This window comes from Lipotes vexillifer, unplaced genomic scaffold, assembly GCF_000442215.2.
Source record: "Lipotes vexillifer unplaced genomic scaffold, Lipotes_vexillifer_v1.1 scaffold1598, whole genome shotgun sequence".
NCBI classification, from domain to species: Eukaryota; Metazoa; Chordata; class Mammalia; order Artiodactyla; family Lipotidae; genus Lipotes; species Lipotes vexillifer.
The window spans coordinates 434263-454909 of record NW_006799777.1 but is presented as its reverse complement, the minus strand read 5'-3'; the positions used below and the strand labels follow the sequence as shown (position 1 = coordinate 454909).

Genomic DNA, 20647 nt, shown 5'->3' with positions numbered 1-20647 from the left:
TTCTTCTAGAAATTTTATGATCACTGGTCTTACATTAAGTCTTAAACCATTTTGAATTTATTTTTCTGCATTGTGTGGGAGAGTAGTCCGATTTGATTCTTTTGCATGTAGCTGCCCAGTTTACTCAACATCATTTATTGCAGAGGCTGTCGACAAGACTTTTTTCCCCATTGTATATTCTTGCCTCCTTTATCATAGATTAATTGCCCATGTAAGTGTGGGCTTGTTTCTCAGCTCTCTATTCTGTTCCATTGACATGTATCTGAATTTGTACCATACTATTTTGGTTATGGTAGCTTGGTGGTATAGTTCGAAATTGGGGAGTGTGGTACCTCCAGTGTTGTTCTTCTTCCTGAAGATTGTTATGGCTTTTGGAGTCTTTTGCGTTTCCATACAAATTATAGAATTATTTGTTATGGCTCTGTGAAAAATGCCATTGGTAATTTGACAGGGGGATTTCACTGAATCTATAGATTTCTTTGGGTAGTATGGTCATTTTAACAATATTAATTCTTCTAATTCATGATCACAGTATATCTTTCCATCTGTGTCATCTTCAATATCTTTCAACAGTGTCTTACAGTTGTCTGAGTACAGGTCTTTTACCTCCTTAGTTAGATTTATTCCTAGGTACCTTATTCTTTTTGATGTGATTGTAGATGGGTTCTTTTCCTTAATTTTCCCTTATGATAGTTCATTGATAGTATTAAGTAACACAACAGATTTCTGTATATTAATTTTGTATCATGAAACTTTACCAAATTCATTGATGAGTTCCAGTAATTTTTGGTGGTGTCTTTAGGATTTTATATTTATAGTATCATGCCATCTGCAAAGGGTGACAGTTTTACTTCTCCTTTCCAAGTTCAATTCCTTTTGTTTCTTTTTCTTATCTGATTCCTATAGTTAGGAACTCCAATACTATGTTGAATAAAAGTGGTAAGAGTGGGCATCCTTCTCTTGTTCTTCATTGTAGCTTTTCATAATTATGATGTTAGCTATGAGTTTGTCATATATGACCTTTATTATGTTAAGGTATGTTCCCTCTATAATCACTTTGTGAAGAGTTTTTATCATAAATGAATATTCAATTTTGTCAAAAGATTTTTCTCCATCTATTGAGATGATCAGATGACTTTTATTCTTCAATTTATTAATGTAGAGTGTTACATTGATTGATTTGTGGATATTGAGCCATCCTTGTAGCCCTGAGATAAAACCCACTTGAACATGGTGTATGATCCTTTTTATGTATTGTTGAATTTGGTGTGCAAGTATTTTGTTGAGGATTTTTGCACCTATGTTCATCAGGGATATTGGCCTGCAATTTTATATTCTTGTGATATCCTTGTCTGGTTTTCATATCAGGGTGATCCTGGCCTCACAAAATGAGTTAGGAAACATTCCTTTCTCTGAAATTGTTTGTGAAGAAAAGGCATTTAGTCTTCTTTAAATGTTTTGTAGAATTCAACTGTGAAGTAATCTGGTTCTGGACTTTTGTTTGCTGTGGGATGTTTTTTTATTACTGATTCAATTTCAGTACTAGTAATTTGCCTCTTCATATTTCTTTCTTGTTCTTTTCTAGGAATTTGTCCATTTCTTCTAGGTTTTCCACGTTATTGGCATAGAATTATCCTCTTATAATCCCTTTTTATTTGTGTGGTTTTGGTTGCAACTTCTTTATTATTTCTGATTTTATGGATTTTGGCATGCTCTCTTTTTTCTTTCTTGATGAGTCTGGCTAAATGTTTATCAATTTTATTTATCTTTGCAAAGGACCAGCTCTTAGTTTCATTGATCTTTTTCATTGTTTTTTTAGTTTCTGTTTTATTTAATTTTACCCTGATCTTTATGATTTCTTTACTTCCACTAACTTTGGATTTTCTTTGTTCTTCTTTCTCTGGTTCCTTTTGTTGTAAAGTTAAGTTGTTTACTTAACATTTTTCTTATTTCCTGAAGTAGGCTTGTATTGCTATAAACTTCTCTTTAAGACAGCTTTTGGATTGTTTTGTTGTAGTTTGCATTTATCTACAGATAGTTTTTAATTTCTTCTTTGATTTATTCAGAGAACCTTTGGTTGTTTAGTAGCATAGTGTTTACCATTCACATGCTTGGGTTTTTTGTAGCGTCCAGGAAACACAAAAATTGAAGATATCTATATCTATATCTTGATACAGATGTATAAAGGCCATCTGGTCTAATGTGTCCTTTAAGGCCAGTGTTTCCTTATGGATTTTCACTCTGGATTTTCTGTCCAGTGATGTAAATAGTGTGTTAAAATCCCCTTTTATTGTTGTGTTACTATAGAAGATATAACAATTGTAAATATATATGAACCTAATATAGGAGAACCTAAATACATAAAACAAATATTACCAGACCTAAAGGGAGAAATTGATAGTAACACACTCCCATATTGCCTGCAGAGTTTCTGCTGAAAAGTCAGCTGATAGCCTCATGGGTGTTCCCTTGTTCATAACTTGTTGCTCTTTAGAATATTTTCTCTTTATCTTTAATTATTGCCATTTTAATCATAATGTGTCTTGGTCTGGTCCTCTTTGGTTTAATCTTGTTTGGAACTCTGTTTCCTGGACCTGGATACTTATTTCCTTTCCCAGATTAAGGGAGTTTCAGCTACAATGTCTTCAAATATGTTCTCTGACCATTTCTTTCCCTCTTCTCCTCCTGGAACCCCTATAATGTGGATATTAACATGCTTGATGTTGTTGCAGTGTCTCTTAAACTGTCTTTATTTCATTTTATTCTTTTGTCTTTCTCTGTGCACCGCAATGATTTCCACTGCTCTGTCTTCTAACCCACTGATCTATTTCTCTTTATCATCTAATCTACTGTTGATACCTTCCAGTGTATTTTCGCTTTCAGTTATTGTATTATTTATATACGTTTGGTAAATAATACCAAGCAAAGGTAAAACCAAACTATGTTTGGTTCTTTTTTATGTTTTCTTACACTTTGTTAAAAATTTCTAACTTCTCACTCTGTTCATCCAAACTTCTCCTGAGTTCTTTGAACATCTTTATGATCATTACCTTGAACCCTTTATCAGATAGATTGCTTATCTCTATTTCACTTATCTCTTCTTCTGGGGTTTATCTTGTTCTTTATTAGGAACATATTCTTCTGTCACCTCATTTTGCCTAATTTGATGTCTTTATTTCTTTGTATTTGGTAGGTTGTCTATATTACCAGGCTTGGAAAATTAGCCTTTTATAGGAGATGTCTTATGCTTCCTGACAGTGCACTCATTCTGGTCACCAGAATTATATGCTCTAGGGTTGCCCTGCTGTTGCGGCAGGATGACTATGTGGGTAGCCTTGTAGGCATGGCTGGCCCTTGGTCTCATTGGTTGCCAAGTCCTGATTTGTGCAGAGGCTGCCAGCTGCTTGTGGGTAGTGCTGGGGTAGGTTGTGGTATAAGTCTTGACTACACTGTGTCTCACCTATCCTACCTGTCTTGTTGTTTTCTTCTTTAAATTTTTATTCATAGAAGATATTTTCTGCAAGTCTTATGTTCTTTCTCATCAATAGTTGTTCTTTAAATATCTTATACTTTCAACTGCACAGGCATTTAAGCTTATTTCTCTTGAGTGACAAAAATCCCTGATTTATAGATGAAGAAGAAAACACAGGAAGGTTAAACTATTGCTGAAAATTGCATAGCTAAATAATAGAAGAGTTGTTTAGCATTAATCTCATGATTCTCACAACAGTGATTTTTTATAACAATAACAACAGTTATAATTGCTTTATTGTATTGTGCCATGTGTTGTGCTAATTGCTGTGTATACATTATTATATTTAAGTCTTAACAATTTTTATGAGATAGCTTTTTTAGCCTTCATTTCACAGATAAAGAAGCTGAGATATGAACAGAAAAGTAGCTTGTTTAAATTTGCCTCCACTCAGCTGCCTCTTTTACTTAATGAGTGTTATTTCCTCTTTTAATTAGTATAACTTTGTAGATTGTCCTCAAATATTAGAATTTGAGAACCTCTTATACTATATCTCAAAGTATTTAGAAAAAGAAATATTTAGGTTTATAATTAGAAGTTGATAAGATATATCTCTCTGAAATTTAAAGAGGGAAATACTCTTGATTAAGTGCTTTTTAATTGGTCAGTTATGTAACATACTTTTATATGTCAGGGAATTTTTCACAGTAATCTTATAACATATATATAATTAATTATCTCATCTTGCCTGGGAAGTAAAGCATAGTGAAGTAAAATAATTTGCCCAAGGAGGCCATTAATAAATAGAGATACTAGAATTTGAACCTTGGTCTTTTGCTTTCAAAAATCTCATTTTTTATAGCAATATTTTAAAATATATTTTTTAGGATTCTACTCTAGACGGAGAGTAGTTCAGGCAGAGAGAACAACTAGGGCAAGGGCCTAAGAATATTACAATGAACATAGCAAACAAAAATCCCTGCTCTCATAGACCATAAATTCTCTGTGTGTGGGACACAATAGACAAAACAAATAAATAGTTTGTTAGCAGATAAGTGCTAAATAAAAAAAAAAAAAATTTAGGGAAATGGAATAAAGGATGTGTAGAGGGTCATGGAGGTCATACTTTTTGATAAATTATCCAGGAAAGATATCTCCATGAAGGTGACATTAAAATAAAGACCTAAAAAGGGAACGATGACAGATATTATTATATCTGGGGGGAAAGTGTTCTAGATGGAGGAAGCAACAAGTACAAAGGCTCTGAGGCAGGATAATACTTGATATATTTGATAAAAGGCAAGGAAGCTAGTGTGCTAGAATGGAGGGAGGGAAGATGTAGGTAGTTGTAAGAGATGACAACAAAGAGGAAACAAAGTCTAGATAGTCTAGGGCCTGTAGGGCATCGTGAGTCTCAAAAGTTTGACTTTTCCTCTTAGTGAGATAAAAAGCCATTTAAAGCATTTGGTATATATAACTTTATTTTAAAATAACCAGCTCTGGCTACAGTGCTAATAAATAGAAAGAGAACAAAGGAAGGAGCAGTGACACCAGTAGGGTGATATCACAACAATCAAGGTGAGAGAGGCTTAGATGAAAGCTGTAGAAGAAGTTAGATGTTGTTGGATTCTGGATATATTATGAAATAATATCAGTAGGACTTGCTCATGAATTGTATGTAGGGTGTGAGAGACATACTGAATTACAGATTATTTTTGTATTTTGTTTTAATAACTGGAAGAATGGAATGATTATTTACTCTGATGGGAAATATTATGGCAATGATAGGTTGGCAGGTGAAAATGGGAGTCCCAATAGGATGTGTTATGTTTGCAATGTTTATTAAACATTTAGATGGAAATGTCAAATTGTGTGTGTGTGTGTGTGTGTGTGTGCTGCCATTCAAGGGAGGTGTCCAGGCAGGAATAAGTTTGGTAATTTTTTGGTTTATACGTGATTTTTAAATACAAGGGCTAGGTAAGATAAACTTGGGAATGGTATGGACAGAGAAATAAAAAGGTCCAAGGAGGGGCCATGAAATGTCTAGATATTGGGAAGATGAGGAAGAACAAGCTAATGAAAGTGAAGGGGAGGGCACAATGAAGGAGGAGAAATGCAAGTGAAGAAATTTTCAGAAGAAAAATGTGATCAACTCTATCAATACTACTGAATATAGGTCAAATAGATGAGAACTGAGCAATTGATCATTAAATGAAACAATGTTGAGGTCATTACTTTCACAGTAACATTTGGACAATGATAGAGAAACAGCTTGATTTGAGAAGCTTAAAAATATGGGAGTTTTTCTTTGTGTGTGTGTTTTTTTTTTCTTTTGCGGAAGGGGTGAACAAAATGTGTTTGTACCTAGAGAGAAAAATGGGGTCAAAGAGATACAATTTTTCCTTCCACATTTTTTTTTGTCAACTTTGGAGCAATACCCATATGAGTGCTACTGATAATGTCTGAAGGGGAGATGGGTCTTTGATTAGATCACAGATAGTTATGATAAGAAGATGGGACACAATATAGATACAGATAAATCAATAGCTATTGTGGTAGTGTTACAGATTGTCTCCCCTGGGAATCAGACTTGGTGAGATGGAGTTTAGTGTAGATGATAATTTTAAGAAGTGCCTTTGGAATCACCCACCAGAAGGGAAGAGGAAGGAACAGATGTGGGAAGAGAATAATTCGAGCTGTGATACAGGCCCAGCAACAGCCCCAGCTAACACTAAGGATGATGTAAAAAGCTAGAATGGCTTGTCAGTATTGTCTGGAGTTGGGCTGAGGTGGTCAGTGCTCTCATTGAGCAACTGTTGGCTGTTGTGCTACCCAAGGAAGGGATATAACCTCAGATGAGCTGATTCTCTGTAGCAAAGCCAGTCCCTGAGGGAGCTGAAAGTTGGAAGCTGTCTGTCAATGTAACTCCCAACAGTTCAGACAAGTCCTTCATGGAAGGAAAATATGTGGCCCACACTGCAGTGCCCCCATAGATGGAATACATGCATGCAGTTTTTATATTGCTTCTATTTTCTTCAGGAATTATAAGGGGAGAAATGGGGGAAGGGGCAGGAGGTTGTTTTGAAAGAGAGTAGTTGTAAACTTATTGTCTAGAGGATTAAGAGAAAATGGACTCCATAAATGTATTGGAATTACCAGGCAAAACAAAGGGCTTGCCTGAGATTAATGGTCATAAATTTAGAGCAAGACTAGTCATCATTGTTGATGTTTTATCCACTCACATTCCCTTACCCAGAGCAGAATAGGAAGACAGTTCAATTTAACCAAAGTTGAAGTTGTACTTGAATAAAATGGAAGGAGAAAGGGGTAAGGAGTCATGGTTGTAGATGAGGAAGTGATTATTTATTTAAATATTATAAAATGCAAAATAGCTGAAGAGGATATTTGGGCTGAAAATTTTGAGAGACAATAAAAAGATCTAATAATTTTAGGAATTAATGTATGTACTAAATGACTTGCTGGTTTTACTAAGTGACACACAGGCCCCATCTCTATTGGTCTATAATACTCAAAATCCCTATACATGCTCTATTACTTCCTTTGTATAAGTTTCTAATGCTTAGCCTTATAATTTCCTGAGAATGAATTAAGACTAATTTGAGTTTGGAAAAATTGTAAACTTAGAAGCAAGCAAATAAGGATTATTTATGTAATTGTTTACCCAGAGTGGAGAAAATTAAGTCAAATGTACAAAACCCTCTGCCAGGGTTCATAGACTATCATCACATTAGTTAAACAAATTTATATACAACTTTAACATTTGAGATTATTTCACCATATATATTATTCACAGTTGAAGTAGCTTTTTATAACATACATCAAGATACCAAAGAAAGGACCTAAAATCAAAAACATTTTTGTCACATTCTTTGGATAATTTATCTCTTTACAAAAGCATTTGAAATTTACTATTTCACTTATAATGTAGTTAAAATCATCTCTTTCAAAGCACACATACACAGATGTGTTTTGGTTTCCTCTTAATCAGTGAACGCTTTAGCTGGATGATTTGGGTGTGATAATATGTAAAGTGAAAATTGTAATCCATAGCAAGAGATTACTGACCTGTTATATATAACCAAAGAAAGAATGGGAATGAGGAAAATTTCATTATTATAAAATCTACAGGTGTCTTGTAGATTTACCTCACCATGTCTCCAATTGTATCTTAATTCAATTCTTATCTCTGTGTAATAGATGGGGTTGTATTTTTTGAGATACCTCTAATTAGCTCCATTGATATTCTCAAAAGACTAATTTTATTAAATAATAAACATTTTCAAAAGGTGATACACTGTCCCATTTACAGATGACTTATAACAAATATATTAAAGAATTACTTCATGTGACATAATAGGAAAATGTTTTTAAAAATCACATTGATCAAAATATTCTAAATTAAGAGTATCAGAACAACTCTAGATTAAAAACATGCTAGTTCCCAAAATGAATTTGTCATCTTGGATGCCCAAATCATTATTGGCTGTGAGTTTTTATTCTTATTACTTAACCTTAGTGAATGACAGTGTCCTCATAAATAACTGGGGATAATAAGCCCTGCCCAATCTGCTTACAAATTGATCACAAGCTCATGAACTCACACTTGCCAATAAAAACCCACAAAGCTTCATGTTTCTATGGCTTTTGGTCAAGGTACCATTCAATAATCAAATTTTTATTTTAAATTTTTATTTTTATTTTAGTTTAATTTTAAACTATTATTAAGAATCTTGCTTTTTGTAGAGTATCTCATGAAAGACTTTTCATGCAATCAAATAGCTATGTATTAAAATGCTAATTTAATTATCCCTCAAAATAAATGTATGCATTATTTTATCAATTTTTCACTAATTTTCTCATCTCTATATCTGTCAGAAAATGATTTTTTATAAGAGGTGCTTATGAAGATTATTTTTAAATTCCTAAAACCAACTATTGGTTGGTTTTAACTTCCAAATATTGAATTGCTTTTTTCCTAATACATTTTTTAAAAACAACCACATTGAGTTTGATTTGCCTACTCACTACTTATTAACTGTATGACCAAAGTCAAGTGCTTATTTACTTTTCACATACATTTAGTAATCTTTAAAACAGAGAAATTACTATTTCATTTCCAGGAAACTTGGCATACAATAGTATGCTAGTAGCTAGTGTAATTATTATCCATCCATTCTTTTATTTGCCCTTATATTTTTAACATTTTACAATGTCAAAGATAGTTTCTGAATGAGGTCTGACCAACTTTTATTACAGGATATTTACACTGGATACACAAAAAGTCTGACAATAATCGGAATTATCTTGATGATAATAACAGGAACAAGAACAAAACTGATGGAAGACTTCAATATGCAATCTATCAGTCATTTTTGTAGAAATCGTAGAAGTTAAATCCATGAGTCCCCTCAGATATATCACTCATCTTAGTTCCTCAATCTTAACAATCTTACATATGAATCTGATACCCCAAAGTTAGTAACATTTAATAAAGCTCGTGTCTGACACCTGGTCTAAAGTGTTTTGTCTTTTTCAATGGTTTCACTTTTTGTAAAAATTCAAACTCAACTTTAAGAATTTTTGAATTCATAATGAATTATCTCTATAGTCATAGCACTTTTAACATTAGAGAATTAATTGAGCATGCCTGGAGCATTGACAGTCTAAAACTTATGGCCCCACCTATAGGGTGAATGTATAACTGAGTGCAATTCAAAATGATCACCCCATTTCTATTCCTTCTTCCAAATGCATGACTCCCATAAGCCAAGGATTGACATTTATTTGGAACAGATCTAAGACTAGGAAATTAAAAACCAGAAGAAAGGTGAACCTCAGCACTTCATTCCTAATTATATAAGATTTATCTTCTTGCCTTGACCATTTTCCCTCACTTCTCCCCAATAACTAACCAATCTCTTATATTTAGCATACATAATCGTAAAATTAGTATCCAAAACCCCTGTCACTCTCCAACACTTTAAAATAATTCACCATTCTAGGGAATAATTTCTGAAATATTTTTACGTGTGTGTGTGTGTGTGTGTGTGTGTGTGTGTGTAGCTCACACTACACCTACTTAAAGTGTTTCAGTGGGTGAAGAACCTTTCTAATTGACTTGAAAACTTGCTCAGCCTACTATACCACCCACTGTGATCTTTATGAAGTCTTGCAGAAGAAATCCCTCTTGAACCTTAATATCCAGTGACACTGTACTTCTCCTGAGTTACTAGAAAGTTTTGATCTTAAAATAATCATGAATTCTAAGACTGGGAACATATCCATGTTTGTTTTGACCCTCTTAAGTTTATGAGTCAAATTTTATGGCCAACTTCCAATAATTCACAAAAGAAGTCTATGACATATTTTCTTAAGTCCTCGTTACACTACAAGATTTTTGCCATACCCATTTTGCCTTCACCTGGAATTTGTCAACTACCAATTTTATATTTTGTATTATATACATATATATCTAAGCTATCCCAAACCCTTTGTGTAATAATGAAGGAAAGAAAAGAAAAGATGGTAGGCAAGAAGGTTTGAGGAAGGAAGGAAGGAAGGAACTCAAAGTGTATGTGCAGTGTATGTATGTGTATGTGTTGGTGTGCATATGTTTGCAACATACATTTAGGGGAATGGCATGAAGTGTTATATGGTACATGCACATGGTATGTACTAGTTACCCATAAGTATGGCTGTGACAAGCTGAAGCAGTGATGGCTTGGGCTTATGCATCTATTTGGTGGCATAGACTCATCTGAGCTGGGTCTATGGACAGTTGGCCCAAGTAAGTTTGATTAGTTCATTTATATACAGCCTTCCTTTACAGCTTTTCTGTGTCATCAGTACCTAACATAGTATTTGGTGTATAGTTTGCATTGAAAAAAATATTTGTTAAATGAATAAAGGAAATTATTTGTCTTATGTATTGTCAATATGCTTCCAATCACACATTCCAACTCTATATTCTGTCATGTGAGTCTCTCAGTCACATCATTAATTGTATACCTTTTTCTTTGTATGGTTTACCTAGGATGAATAGGTGTAATAATTCTGTAAGCCACAGTTCTAGTTAAAGCTCCACTCTCAAACTCTGCATGAGTTTCTGAACTTGGAAAAAGGGTCAGAGAAAAGACAAGGCCTGAGGCCCTGTGATTCTTGATCATAAACTTTCTCCTCCATATTATTACTTGTCTGTTTGTCCATGTGTTTTATACTGAGTCCAGAAAGAAGTTTACTTCATTTTATACTTTGAAGCTGAATTTTAGAGTCCTTGTATTAAGATTTTTATTTTTACTCATTTTTTTTCCCCTTAAAGATCAAAAATAGAACATAGGAACAGGTATTTTTTCCCTTCTGTAGGTGACAAAAAATAATCAAAGTCACATCCATAAAATCTCTTGTTCTTTTTATTTTAATTTCTCTCCTAGATATAATAGAATGCTTACTAAAATAATGTGATAAGCACTCAAACTAAGTTCTATGATGAGTACCTCCAAAGAAACCAACTGCTTTCTGTTCACACTGAGATCAAAATAACTGGCTGTATTTTTACTCAGACTATTCTCTCTAGTTGCCATCCCCACTCCAACCAAGAATTTTTTCACATCAGTCTGGTCTCATATCAACCAGAATCTTGCCTGACACGAGGACCACTTTTACATTATAAATAATAGTGTTTTACCCTTTTTCTTTTTCCTAAGAGGAAGGATTTAAATGAGGAAAACACACTCTCCTTCAAAGTGCAGGCTTCTTTTTAGTATTTCTCTATATGTCTTAAGGAAAAAAAATAATCTATTCACAGTTGAAAAAACTCCATTTACCTTTGTACTGCTGGTGCTATAGCTCCTAGGAAATAATGACACGTAGAAAATTCCATGAGAAAATGTTAATTGTACCTGTATTAACTGATGATACAAAATAAGGCAATTAGAGCTGAGTGTTATCTTTTGGGTCATTGTGATCTCAAAACACAATTCAGGTCATACTTATTGTATAATCTTCTTTTCTTTTTTGTGTCTAATTTCTAGGCCATGCCTGTACTTCAATTTATCAGAAATAGGTCTTCATTTAGGACTGTTTGCTATTAAAATATTTTTTAACTACGATAGGTTGATTTGAAATATCATAATAAGCACAATATAAACTTGTAGTAAATGTATTGGAAGCTACATATATACTTTTCAGAAAACACTTAAGAAGCTCAGTTAAAATAAATTGATATCCAAATCGCTTTTCAGAATTTATAAATTCAATGAAGATGAAAAGAGGACAATAAAACCATATAATCTCTAAAGAGATATAACAGCCCCACTGCAACCACTGCCTCACTGTGCTGTGTTTCTAAGAGTAGTCAAAGGAAGTCAGATGGGAAACCTTGCCATACTTTGTTATCAGACTGAGGTCATTTGTTGGAAAAAAAGGCAGCCTCTATCTCTAAAGATCAATGCACATTAGTTTAAAGTCATGAATCATATAAATTTGAAAACGAATGAACTTGACTTTTATTAGAAGTTAGTGTGTATGTTTTTCAAGCCACCAAAAAAAGTAAAAGTAGAATTATTCTTTCTCTTTTGTATTGCCACTTTATCTATTATTTATATTAACTATTATACACTTAACTACAGTGAAATGCAGAATTGTGTGTAAATTCCTAAACACTTTCTTCAATAATGAATTCCTCTCTTTTTATTCATTATGCCCTTACTGTTTATTAGTCCTTAATGACTTTGAATGTATTTTAAAAGGTTTGATTGTAAATTCAGCAAATAAGTAAATTGTAACCCATATCTCAAAAAAATAAGTTATACGATCCCTAATATTAAAGTTAATGATTTATCTCTTTCATATCCATTCAGTATATTTTCTTAACTGCTTACTTTCATCATTCGTCGGTTTAACAGACATTAAATTTTAAGATCTACATTGTATTACTATGAAATATACTATTTTAGCATGAAATGATGAAAAGTTTGAAAAAAATCTCTTTTATGATTGGTAAATAATGACAGGAAAGGCAGAATATTTTCAAGAAGCATTTCTCACCAGGAGAACATGGTTTTACAAACTAGGAATTCTGGGACAATGTTTATTTATAAAAATATTGAACTCCTACTATTTCCAAGAAACTAAAAATCATTTCTTTGATCAGCCTAGCCCAATAAAAAAGGAAAGGTACATATGTATTGAGTTATGAATAGATTAATAAATGATAAAAGAAATATAAATAATGCCTATCATTCTTTTTTTAAGGCCACTTTATTTTTAGGAAAATATTTTAAATTGTGCAAATGCAACATAATTTAAGGGAAGACAATTTAACCCCAGTCCTTCATACATACAAGTGAGTGTTTTGATAACTATAATACTTCTAGAGTAATCAAAATGGATGAGTATAATTAATTTGTACACACTATTCCAGGCTTCCATAAAATAAAAGTAGCATGATTTTTTAAACTCACATTTATAGAAAAGAACACCTTATATCTTCATTATGTTTTGCTTGAGTGCACAAGTCTTTCTAATTTGGCAAATTCATGCTTGGCTTTATACACAGTTCCTAGCACGACAGATAATGAAGCAGCAGGTTGGACACCAGGCGCTCCAACCACTTCTATTTCTGTTCTTACTGTGTATCAATGGGTTCAATTGGTGGTAGAAAAATTAATATGCAGAAAGTATTATAAAGATGTAAAATAACTACTTGATGTGTTATAAAGGCATTGTTTAATTTATTCCTACACTGGCAACTTGTATGCACTATACACAGAAATTAGCAGTGTACATATAATCTGAAAATTGTGGTATTTAAAATTGGATGGTAGAGATTTATTGTCAAAGCCTTCCTATCACTGCTTGACAAAAAGAAACCTTCACTGGATAATGATAGAAAAGTATGTACAAGTTACAAGATAGTAATTCTTTAAGCTCCTTTTTGCCTTGCATCTAAATGCTGTGTTATGTTGACAGATCTGGGAAATTTTAGTGGCCGGACAAGAAGTGCAGTCTCTGTGAGGGAAGGCCAGGGGGTTGTTCTGATGTGCTCTCCTCCGCCTCATTCACCAGGTACAGTCGGATCTCATTCTATATTGCTGCTGTTGTCTTTTACTATATGCTCATTCTTTTAAACAGGGTATTGACTGGGGAACACTCAGGTGAAATGTGCATGGTTTTCGTGACATGCACATATCTGGTATCATTCTGGTATCAGAGTACCAGATGAGTAATTAAAGACCATAGAATCTAAATGCCATTGGGCAGGAGACTTAGCTCCTGTGATAAGATTGTTTCATTGTCTTTCTAAGTGTTGACTGTCCTGGTTATGTCTCTGCCTGCCACCAGTGAGGAATATACTGCTTGGAGTACAAGGAAAGTGATAAGCTGAGAGAGTAAAAACTATTCAAAATTATTTGGAATGTCAGAGTTGAGTTAACTAAATACCACTGTGCATCTTGTTTCAGAAGATAAGCTGGAAACTGGGTTGTTTATGGCGTAGTTTTTCACACTGGAACTAAAACTGCTAAGACATATTTTTGTTCATACAAAACTATAATTTACTTGTTCTTTTCTTGCTACTTGAGTTTTTGTTTGTAAAAGTCATGGTAATAGGTAAGTACTTCTTGGGGTTTGGAGTAACAGAATAGTAAACAGTGCTCAGGTTAATTATCTTACCTTTTTCCAACTCACAGAAAAATATACCCATTATGTTTGAGTCCTATAATTTGAGATGAGTGCCTCTTTGTACTTCAGTATAGTTTTCCTATAATACAATTTAAGAAAGGGCAGCATCAATTAGAGAGAAAGAGAGAGAATCAAACATTTATTTCTACCTGAGAAATTATGAAGATTTTAGAGTTAACAACTGTATACAGAATTCAGGATCCTTGTAACTCAACAAATTTTTCTTCTTTGTTTAGCGTGAAAGCCATATTTGTTTCTAGGTTGTATTATTAGTGTAGTGTTTGGGCTCAGTTTTGTTCTACCATAGATAATCCTTATCATAAATTATGATTAGACCTCAATCAGTTTTTTTTTTAATTTCTCATCTTTATCTTACCCTCCTAACTTTCTTTTTAATTGAAAGAAAACTATATTTCAACAGGAAAATATTTTTGAAAACATTCTGCTTTGAAACTCAGGGGAATCACTATGAGGAATAATTTCTGAGTTGTATCAACCTAATTCTTATATGTCAATTCAGTCACTCCAATCCTTTTGTGAGCAGTTTGTGAACTTTACAGAAAACATATCTATCTTACCTATATGTTTTACCTTTTTTTTTTTTTTTTTTTGCGGTATGCGGGCCTCTCACTGTTGTGGCCTCTCCCGTTGCGGAGCACAGGCTCCGGACACGCAGGCTCAGCGGCCATGGTTCACGGGCCCAGCCGCTCCGCGGCATGTGGGATCTTCCGGCACCGGGGCACAAACCCGTGACCCCTGCATCGGCAGGCAGACTCTTAACCACTGCGCCACCAGGGAAGCCCTGTTTCACCTTTTTATAAAGGATTTTAGTAGGTTTAGGAGACTCCTATAGAATTAATACATGTTATGTCTAATGTTGTGTCATTAGATTTGTTTGAAGAGAAGTATTAGATAAATAAGTGTTCGAGATAAAAAAAAAAAGAAGGGGAAGATGGAGGAGGGTGAGGAGAGAAAGGAGGAGGAGAAGAAGGTGGATGAGAAAGCAACAGGCTCTACAGAGGATGAAGCTGTTCATCACCATTCTTACAGGGGTTTACAATATGCAGTGACCCCTGTGGAGAAAAAGTAAGATTTTTCTGAGGTACAATCTATATTGCAAGGCTGTTGGAACATGTGTTAAAAAATGAAATGAGAGAGGATAATATAAGAAACAAAGCTGCAAGATTACACATAGACAAATTATCTAATTGGCAGAGAAAACTATATACAGAAGCTTTCTAATGGGAAAAAATAGTGAATTGCATACATGATAAGCATAAGATAAGAATATGTATTAATAATTGATTAAATAAATAAAAATGCGATATCTGATTGAGATCAACAAGAATAAAGTCAGCAAGAGCAAAGCCAGCTGATTGCTATTGTATAAGTCATAAGAAATATTAGACTGATTATATAATTTAAAATTGTAGGAGAGGTTATATTCTACCAAGTACTCATGTTGAAGTGTTATGCCGAATGACCTACTCAAACATCAGTGTTAGCATAGCAAAGTTTTGGGGGACACATGCATGACACAGAATAACAGGAGTAGCTCAGCATCTAGACCAATGTTTAACACTTACCAGATGGGTAGTTATCCTCTGATCAGCCAAATCCTATAGCATATCTTTAGCTCTTTTGTTGAACATGGCATTTACATTCTGGATCCAATTGAAATCCCTGAAGACATGGTTTCCACTGCAGCTCTTTAAAGTTATGACTGTTTATTCTACCTAATTGTATGTGCCATTCAGTGTGAGATTGGAACATATATCCTCCCTTCTCCTCATTACAAAAAAAGACCCCTCAATTTTTAAAATTTCAAGTCATCAAACTCTACACTTTCTTGTTGCTGTCATTCTTCTTCATTTCCTGAAGATTTTACCTTCTTTTCTTCATTCCCATGGTCTTGTTTTACAACCAATCTCAGCCACTTACCCGTTATTACCAACAGCTACAATCTCATAATTACCTCATTTGCAAGCATCTATTCTCTGACTAGCATGAACTATCTTCTGCACACTGCTTCTAGTACCCTGATTCCAGGAATCCTTTAACCTCATTGAAATCTACAAATCATTGATCATACCTCCTTTTCACTCTTCTTCCCCTCCTTTGATCCTTACTTTTCTCATTCAATCATTAACATTTTCTTGCATACAACCTTGCTTTCTTCATCTCTCTTTGCTTCATCACACTGACTCGACAGTCAGCGAAACCCTGATCCCGATGTAAATCATTTTTCAGCCTACTGCATGCCTGAAACTACTCAGCTTAATATGACTGTAGAAAAAATAGAGAGTTATGCAGACTAGTCTAAATTTAAAATACAAACTATGAATTTCAAGTGTGCTTATGCTGACCAGAAATTAAGGGGGGGGGGGAACCTAGTGCTTTCACTGTAGTTTTGTCAAACTTTCAATGTCTCCCATCATTCAATTTTTCTCCCATCCTCACTTTCAGCTGATAACCATTTCATTGTAAAAGGAAAGCAATTAGAAGATAACTTCCACAAGCCTTCATCACCAAATCACACACTCATTAACGTGTATTCACACTCTAACTTCTCTTTTTTAGTATAGATGCATTGCTGTACTTCTAAGGCCAATCCCTCAACTTGTGCACTGTAGTTTATCCTTTTTTATCTACTTAAAGAATTGCTTCAGTCATTCTCTTTCCTCTCTTCTACATTTTTACCAGAGATTGTTTACTTTCTTCTGCGTCATTCCCCACAGGGTGCAACCATACTGTCCCCTACTTCATCTAAAGACAAAACAAAGCAAAGCAAACTTCTCCTGACTCCTGTTCTCTTTCAGCTACTACCTCATTTTCCTGCTCCTCTCCATAGTGAACTCTTCAAAAGCTCTGTCTGTACATGCACTACCCAATTCAACTCCAGTGCAGTCTCTCTGTCTCTTTCTGTCTCTCTGCCCTCTTTCTCTGTCTTTTTCTTTATCTTTTTAACAGATTTATTGAGATCCAATTTATATCCCAGGAAATTCACCTATTTTAAGTGTACAGGTCAATGAGCTTTCATATATTTAACACAGTTGTGTCACTATCACCACAATCCAGTCTTAGAACTTCCATTATTTCACAAAGCCATGTCTGCCCATGTCCCCAATAACTGATCTATTTTCTGTCTCTATAGTTTTACGTTTTCTAAAAATTTTATTTTACTAGAATCATTCAATGTGCAGCCATGTGTGTGTCTGTGAGTTTGGCTTCTTTTATTTGGCTTAATGTTTCTTTACGTTTCATCCATATTGTGACATTTATCAGTAGTTTGGTATTTTATATTGCTGAACAGTATTCCATTGTGCAGATATGCCCCATTCTGTGTATCCATTCCTCAGTTGATGGCATTTGGCTCTTTCCTTTATAAAATACTTTCTTGCAAGATTCCACACACTCTTGCTTTCCCCTTACCTTACTTTGTAATCCCCTATGCTGACTTTGCCCCATTTTCTCAAACTCTTAATCTTGCAGTCCCCCAAGTAGGTGCTTGTCTTTGAACTTCTTTCCTTAATATACCCTCACTCCCTTAGGTTTCACCTCACAATGATCTTTAAGTACTGACATCTCCCAAACATGTGTTTCCAACCAGGAATCTGGGTTGTATATTCAACTGTCTATTCAAAATTTCCATTTGGATGGCTAACAGGCACCTCAGGCTTAACCATGACTAAAACTAAACTCCTGGTTATATCTTCCCCAAATCTGAGGGCTTTTCCACCTCAATTAATGGCAATTTCATTTCTTACAATTCATCAGCCTTAGAGTCATTCTTAACTTCTCACTTTCTCTCACACCTCATATAGAAACCATCAGTTTTATTGGCCCTACTTGAAATTTTATCCAAAACCTGACCATTTTTTATACCCTCCACTGATAGTTCTCTAGTATAAACTACCATCATTTCTTACCTGGGTTTTTGCAGTAGCCTCTTAACTAAGCTCCCTCATTTTGCCTTTAGCTTTTTTCAATCTATTCTCAACATACTAGCTAAGAGTGATTCCTTAAAACTAATTTGTATCATGTCACCCCTCTGCCTAAAACTCTCCAAAAACTTCTGCTAAAGACTGAAGTGAGTTACCCCAAAATTCATATGAAGTCCCAACTCGCAGTGTGATGGTATTTGGAGATGGGTCCTTTGGGAAGTAACTAGGTGTATAGAAAGCCCTGAGGGTGGGATCCTCATAATGGGATTAGTGCCCTTATAAGAAGAGATATTAGAGAGCTCACTCTTTCTCTCCCCATTGTGACAACATGTTGAGACAATGGCTATGTGCAAGTCAGGAAGCAAGCTCTCACCAGAAACCAACTATGCTGACACCCTGATCTCAGACTTCTAGCCTCCAGCATCGTGAGAAAACAAATTTCTGTTATTTAAGCCACCAAGTCTGTGGTATTTTGTTATGGAACCCCAAGCTTTCTAATACACCATTTTATTCAGAGTCAAAGCCAAAGTCTTTACAGTGGGTTAGAGAGTCCTTACCATTTGACTCCATGTAATCTCTCTGACCTTATCTACTATTCTCCCTCCTATTTTTTCACATGTAGTCATGGTCTCCCTGATTCTCCACAAGTAACTACACATGGTCCTGCCTCAAAGCCTTTTCAGTTGCTATTCCCTGTGCCTGATCCCTCTTATGCTTGGCATATGAATTTCTCCCTTACATTCATATCTTCCTTCAAATTTTATATTCTTGATAAAACAGTTTCCTGATTTTCCTCTTTTGATATCGCACCTCCACAATTCCTTTCCTCTTTCTCCACTTTCTTTCTCTCCATAATGCTCATCACTTTCCATATACTGCACAATTTTACTTACTCATTTATTCACTGTCTCCTTGATTTAGAATATAAATTCCATGAGGACAGAATTTTTGTAGTTTTTGTTCAGTGTTGAACTCCTTGCCTAGAACAGTGCCTGGAACAGAGTAGGGGCTCAAAAATTATTTGTTGAGTAAATATATGCATAACATTCATAAATAAGTTAGCCAAGGATTTTAACCTATACATAACTCTCAGAAACCTTGAGAAAGAAATCATAAACAAGAAGAAGTAAATATAGATCAGCCATGTATTCAATAGTCAGAAAACTTTTCTTACCATTCATCTTTTTCTCTAATGATGTTATGAATTGTAGAACAGATAAATGAAACATGATTCACATCATCAGTATGGAAGAATGAAATGGAACATTTTATATTTTTGTCAAAAGAACAAACTGTAACCTGAATGATTGGATTTAGTAGTTGAGATCACAATCACACTGTGAAATAGTGAATTAATCTTAATGCTTTGCTTGATCAATTAAAAGGAGAAATTTGAAAATGTCTTGGGGAAGTCAAGTCAAAAATTCTTGCTGAAGAGGCAGGGTGGGTGTAGAAAGAATAAGCCAGGGCTACTCAGCGAGAGAGGCCTTGTGACTGCATCCCTGCTCTGGCGCCAGTTAGCAACAGCCTCGACAACTGCCTTTGTTTTGGTGGGATGAGACTGTGCACTGTGAAATGAGTAAATACCCTGAGATGTACTGGAATCTGAGACGCAAATTTCTGTCAAGTCCAAATAGCCATGTAGATTATCACAACATACCTGGTTAACTGATGCTTGATTCTGCTTTGTTCCCCACTCTTATTTTACTTCCTTCTTTCAAATCATAATTAGTTTATTATTTTATTTTATCAGAGCTTTATTAAGTGAAGTAAAGTGTTGGAAGTAAAATTTCCTAATATTTTTATCTCCTCTAGTAGATTATATCTTCCTTAAGAGTATGAAACTTTCTACCTCATATTTATATCTCTAATATTTAGTGCACTACCTGACATTTAGTAAGTATTCAGTAAATGCATGTTCAATAACTGAATAAATGTGCTGATTCTAACAAGAGTTTTATAAGGCTTTAAACAGTTTCTATTAGCCTCCTGTGATTAGTTTATCATAACCAACTCACATTTATGACAGATATTTGGGTCACATAATATCATATTCAAATACTATTACAAAGTATAACAGCTACTAAGATTTAGTAGCAACTATATGAAATTGTAAATAGTTTATACATCAGTGAAGATTAAATAATATTCAGAAATAGCCCCCAAATCCATTTACTCATTATCTCAAATGGACATACAATGCATATTTTTTTTTCTGTGAATAAAAGCAAGAGCTAGGATTGACTCATTTGCTAAATTCCCCTGTTTACTTCCCAAGAGAGCAATATTAATTCCTGTCAGTAACATCTGTGAATAAAAACATCTTGATTGGATACTGAAGTAGTTATTCATCTACCAGGAAATAGATATATGTTTCTAGACTGTTAAGCACATCTGCTGAAAATGATTCTGGTTGCCAAAAAATCACCTCTGTCAGTTTAGAAATTTTGAAATTCAGGGTTATACTATAAAAAAAAGCTTTGTGAAAATGTAAAAATAAGCCTCATAAAACCTGTAACCAAAAACAGAA

At 34.2% G+C, this 20647-nt stretch overlaps 1 protein-coding gene across 1 annotated transcript in view; it reads left to right on the top strand.

Annotated features, from left to right (window-relative positions):
• The window catches only part of CNTN5 (contactin 5), a 533631-nt gene that overhangs the window by 82959 nt on the left and 430025 nt on the right, over positions 1-20647 (top strand). Inside the window, exon 5 of the mRNA XM_007471947.1 lies at positions 13463-13558. Coding sequence (XP_007472009.1) covers positions 13463-13558 — 96 coding nt within the window. The remainder of the gene's footprint in view (positions 1-13462; positions 13559-20647) is intronic.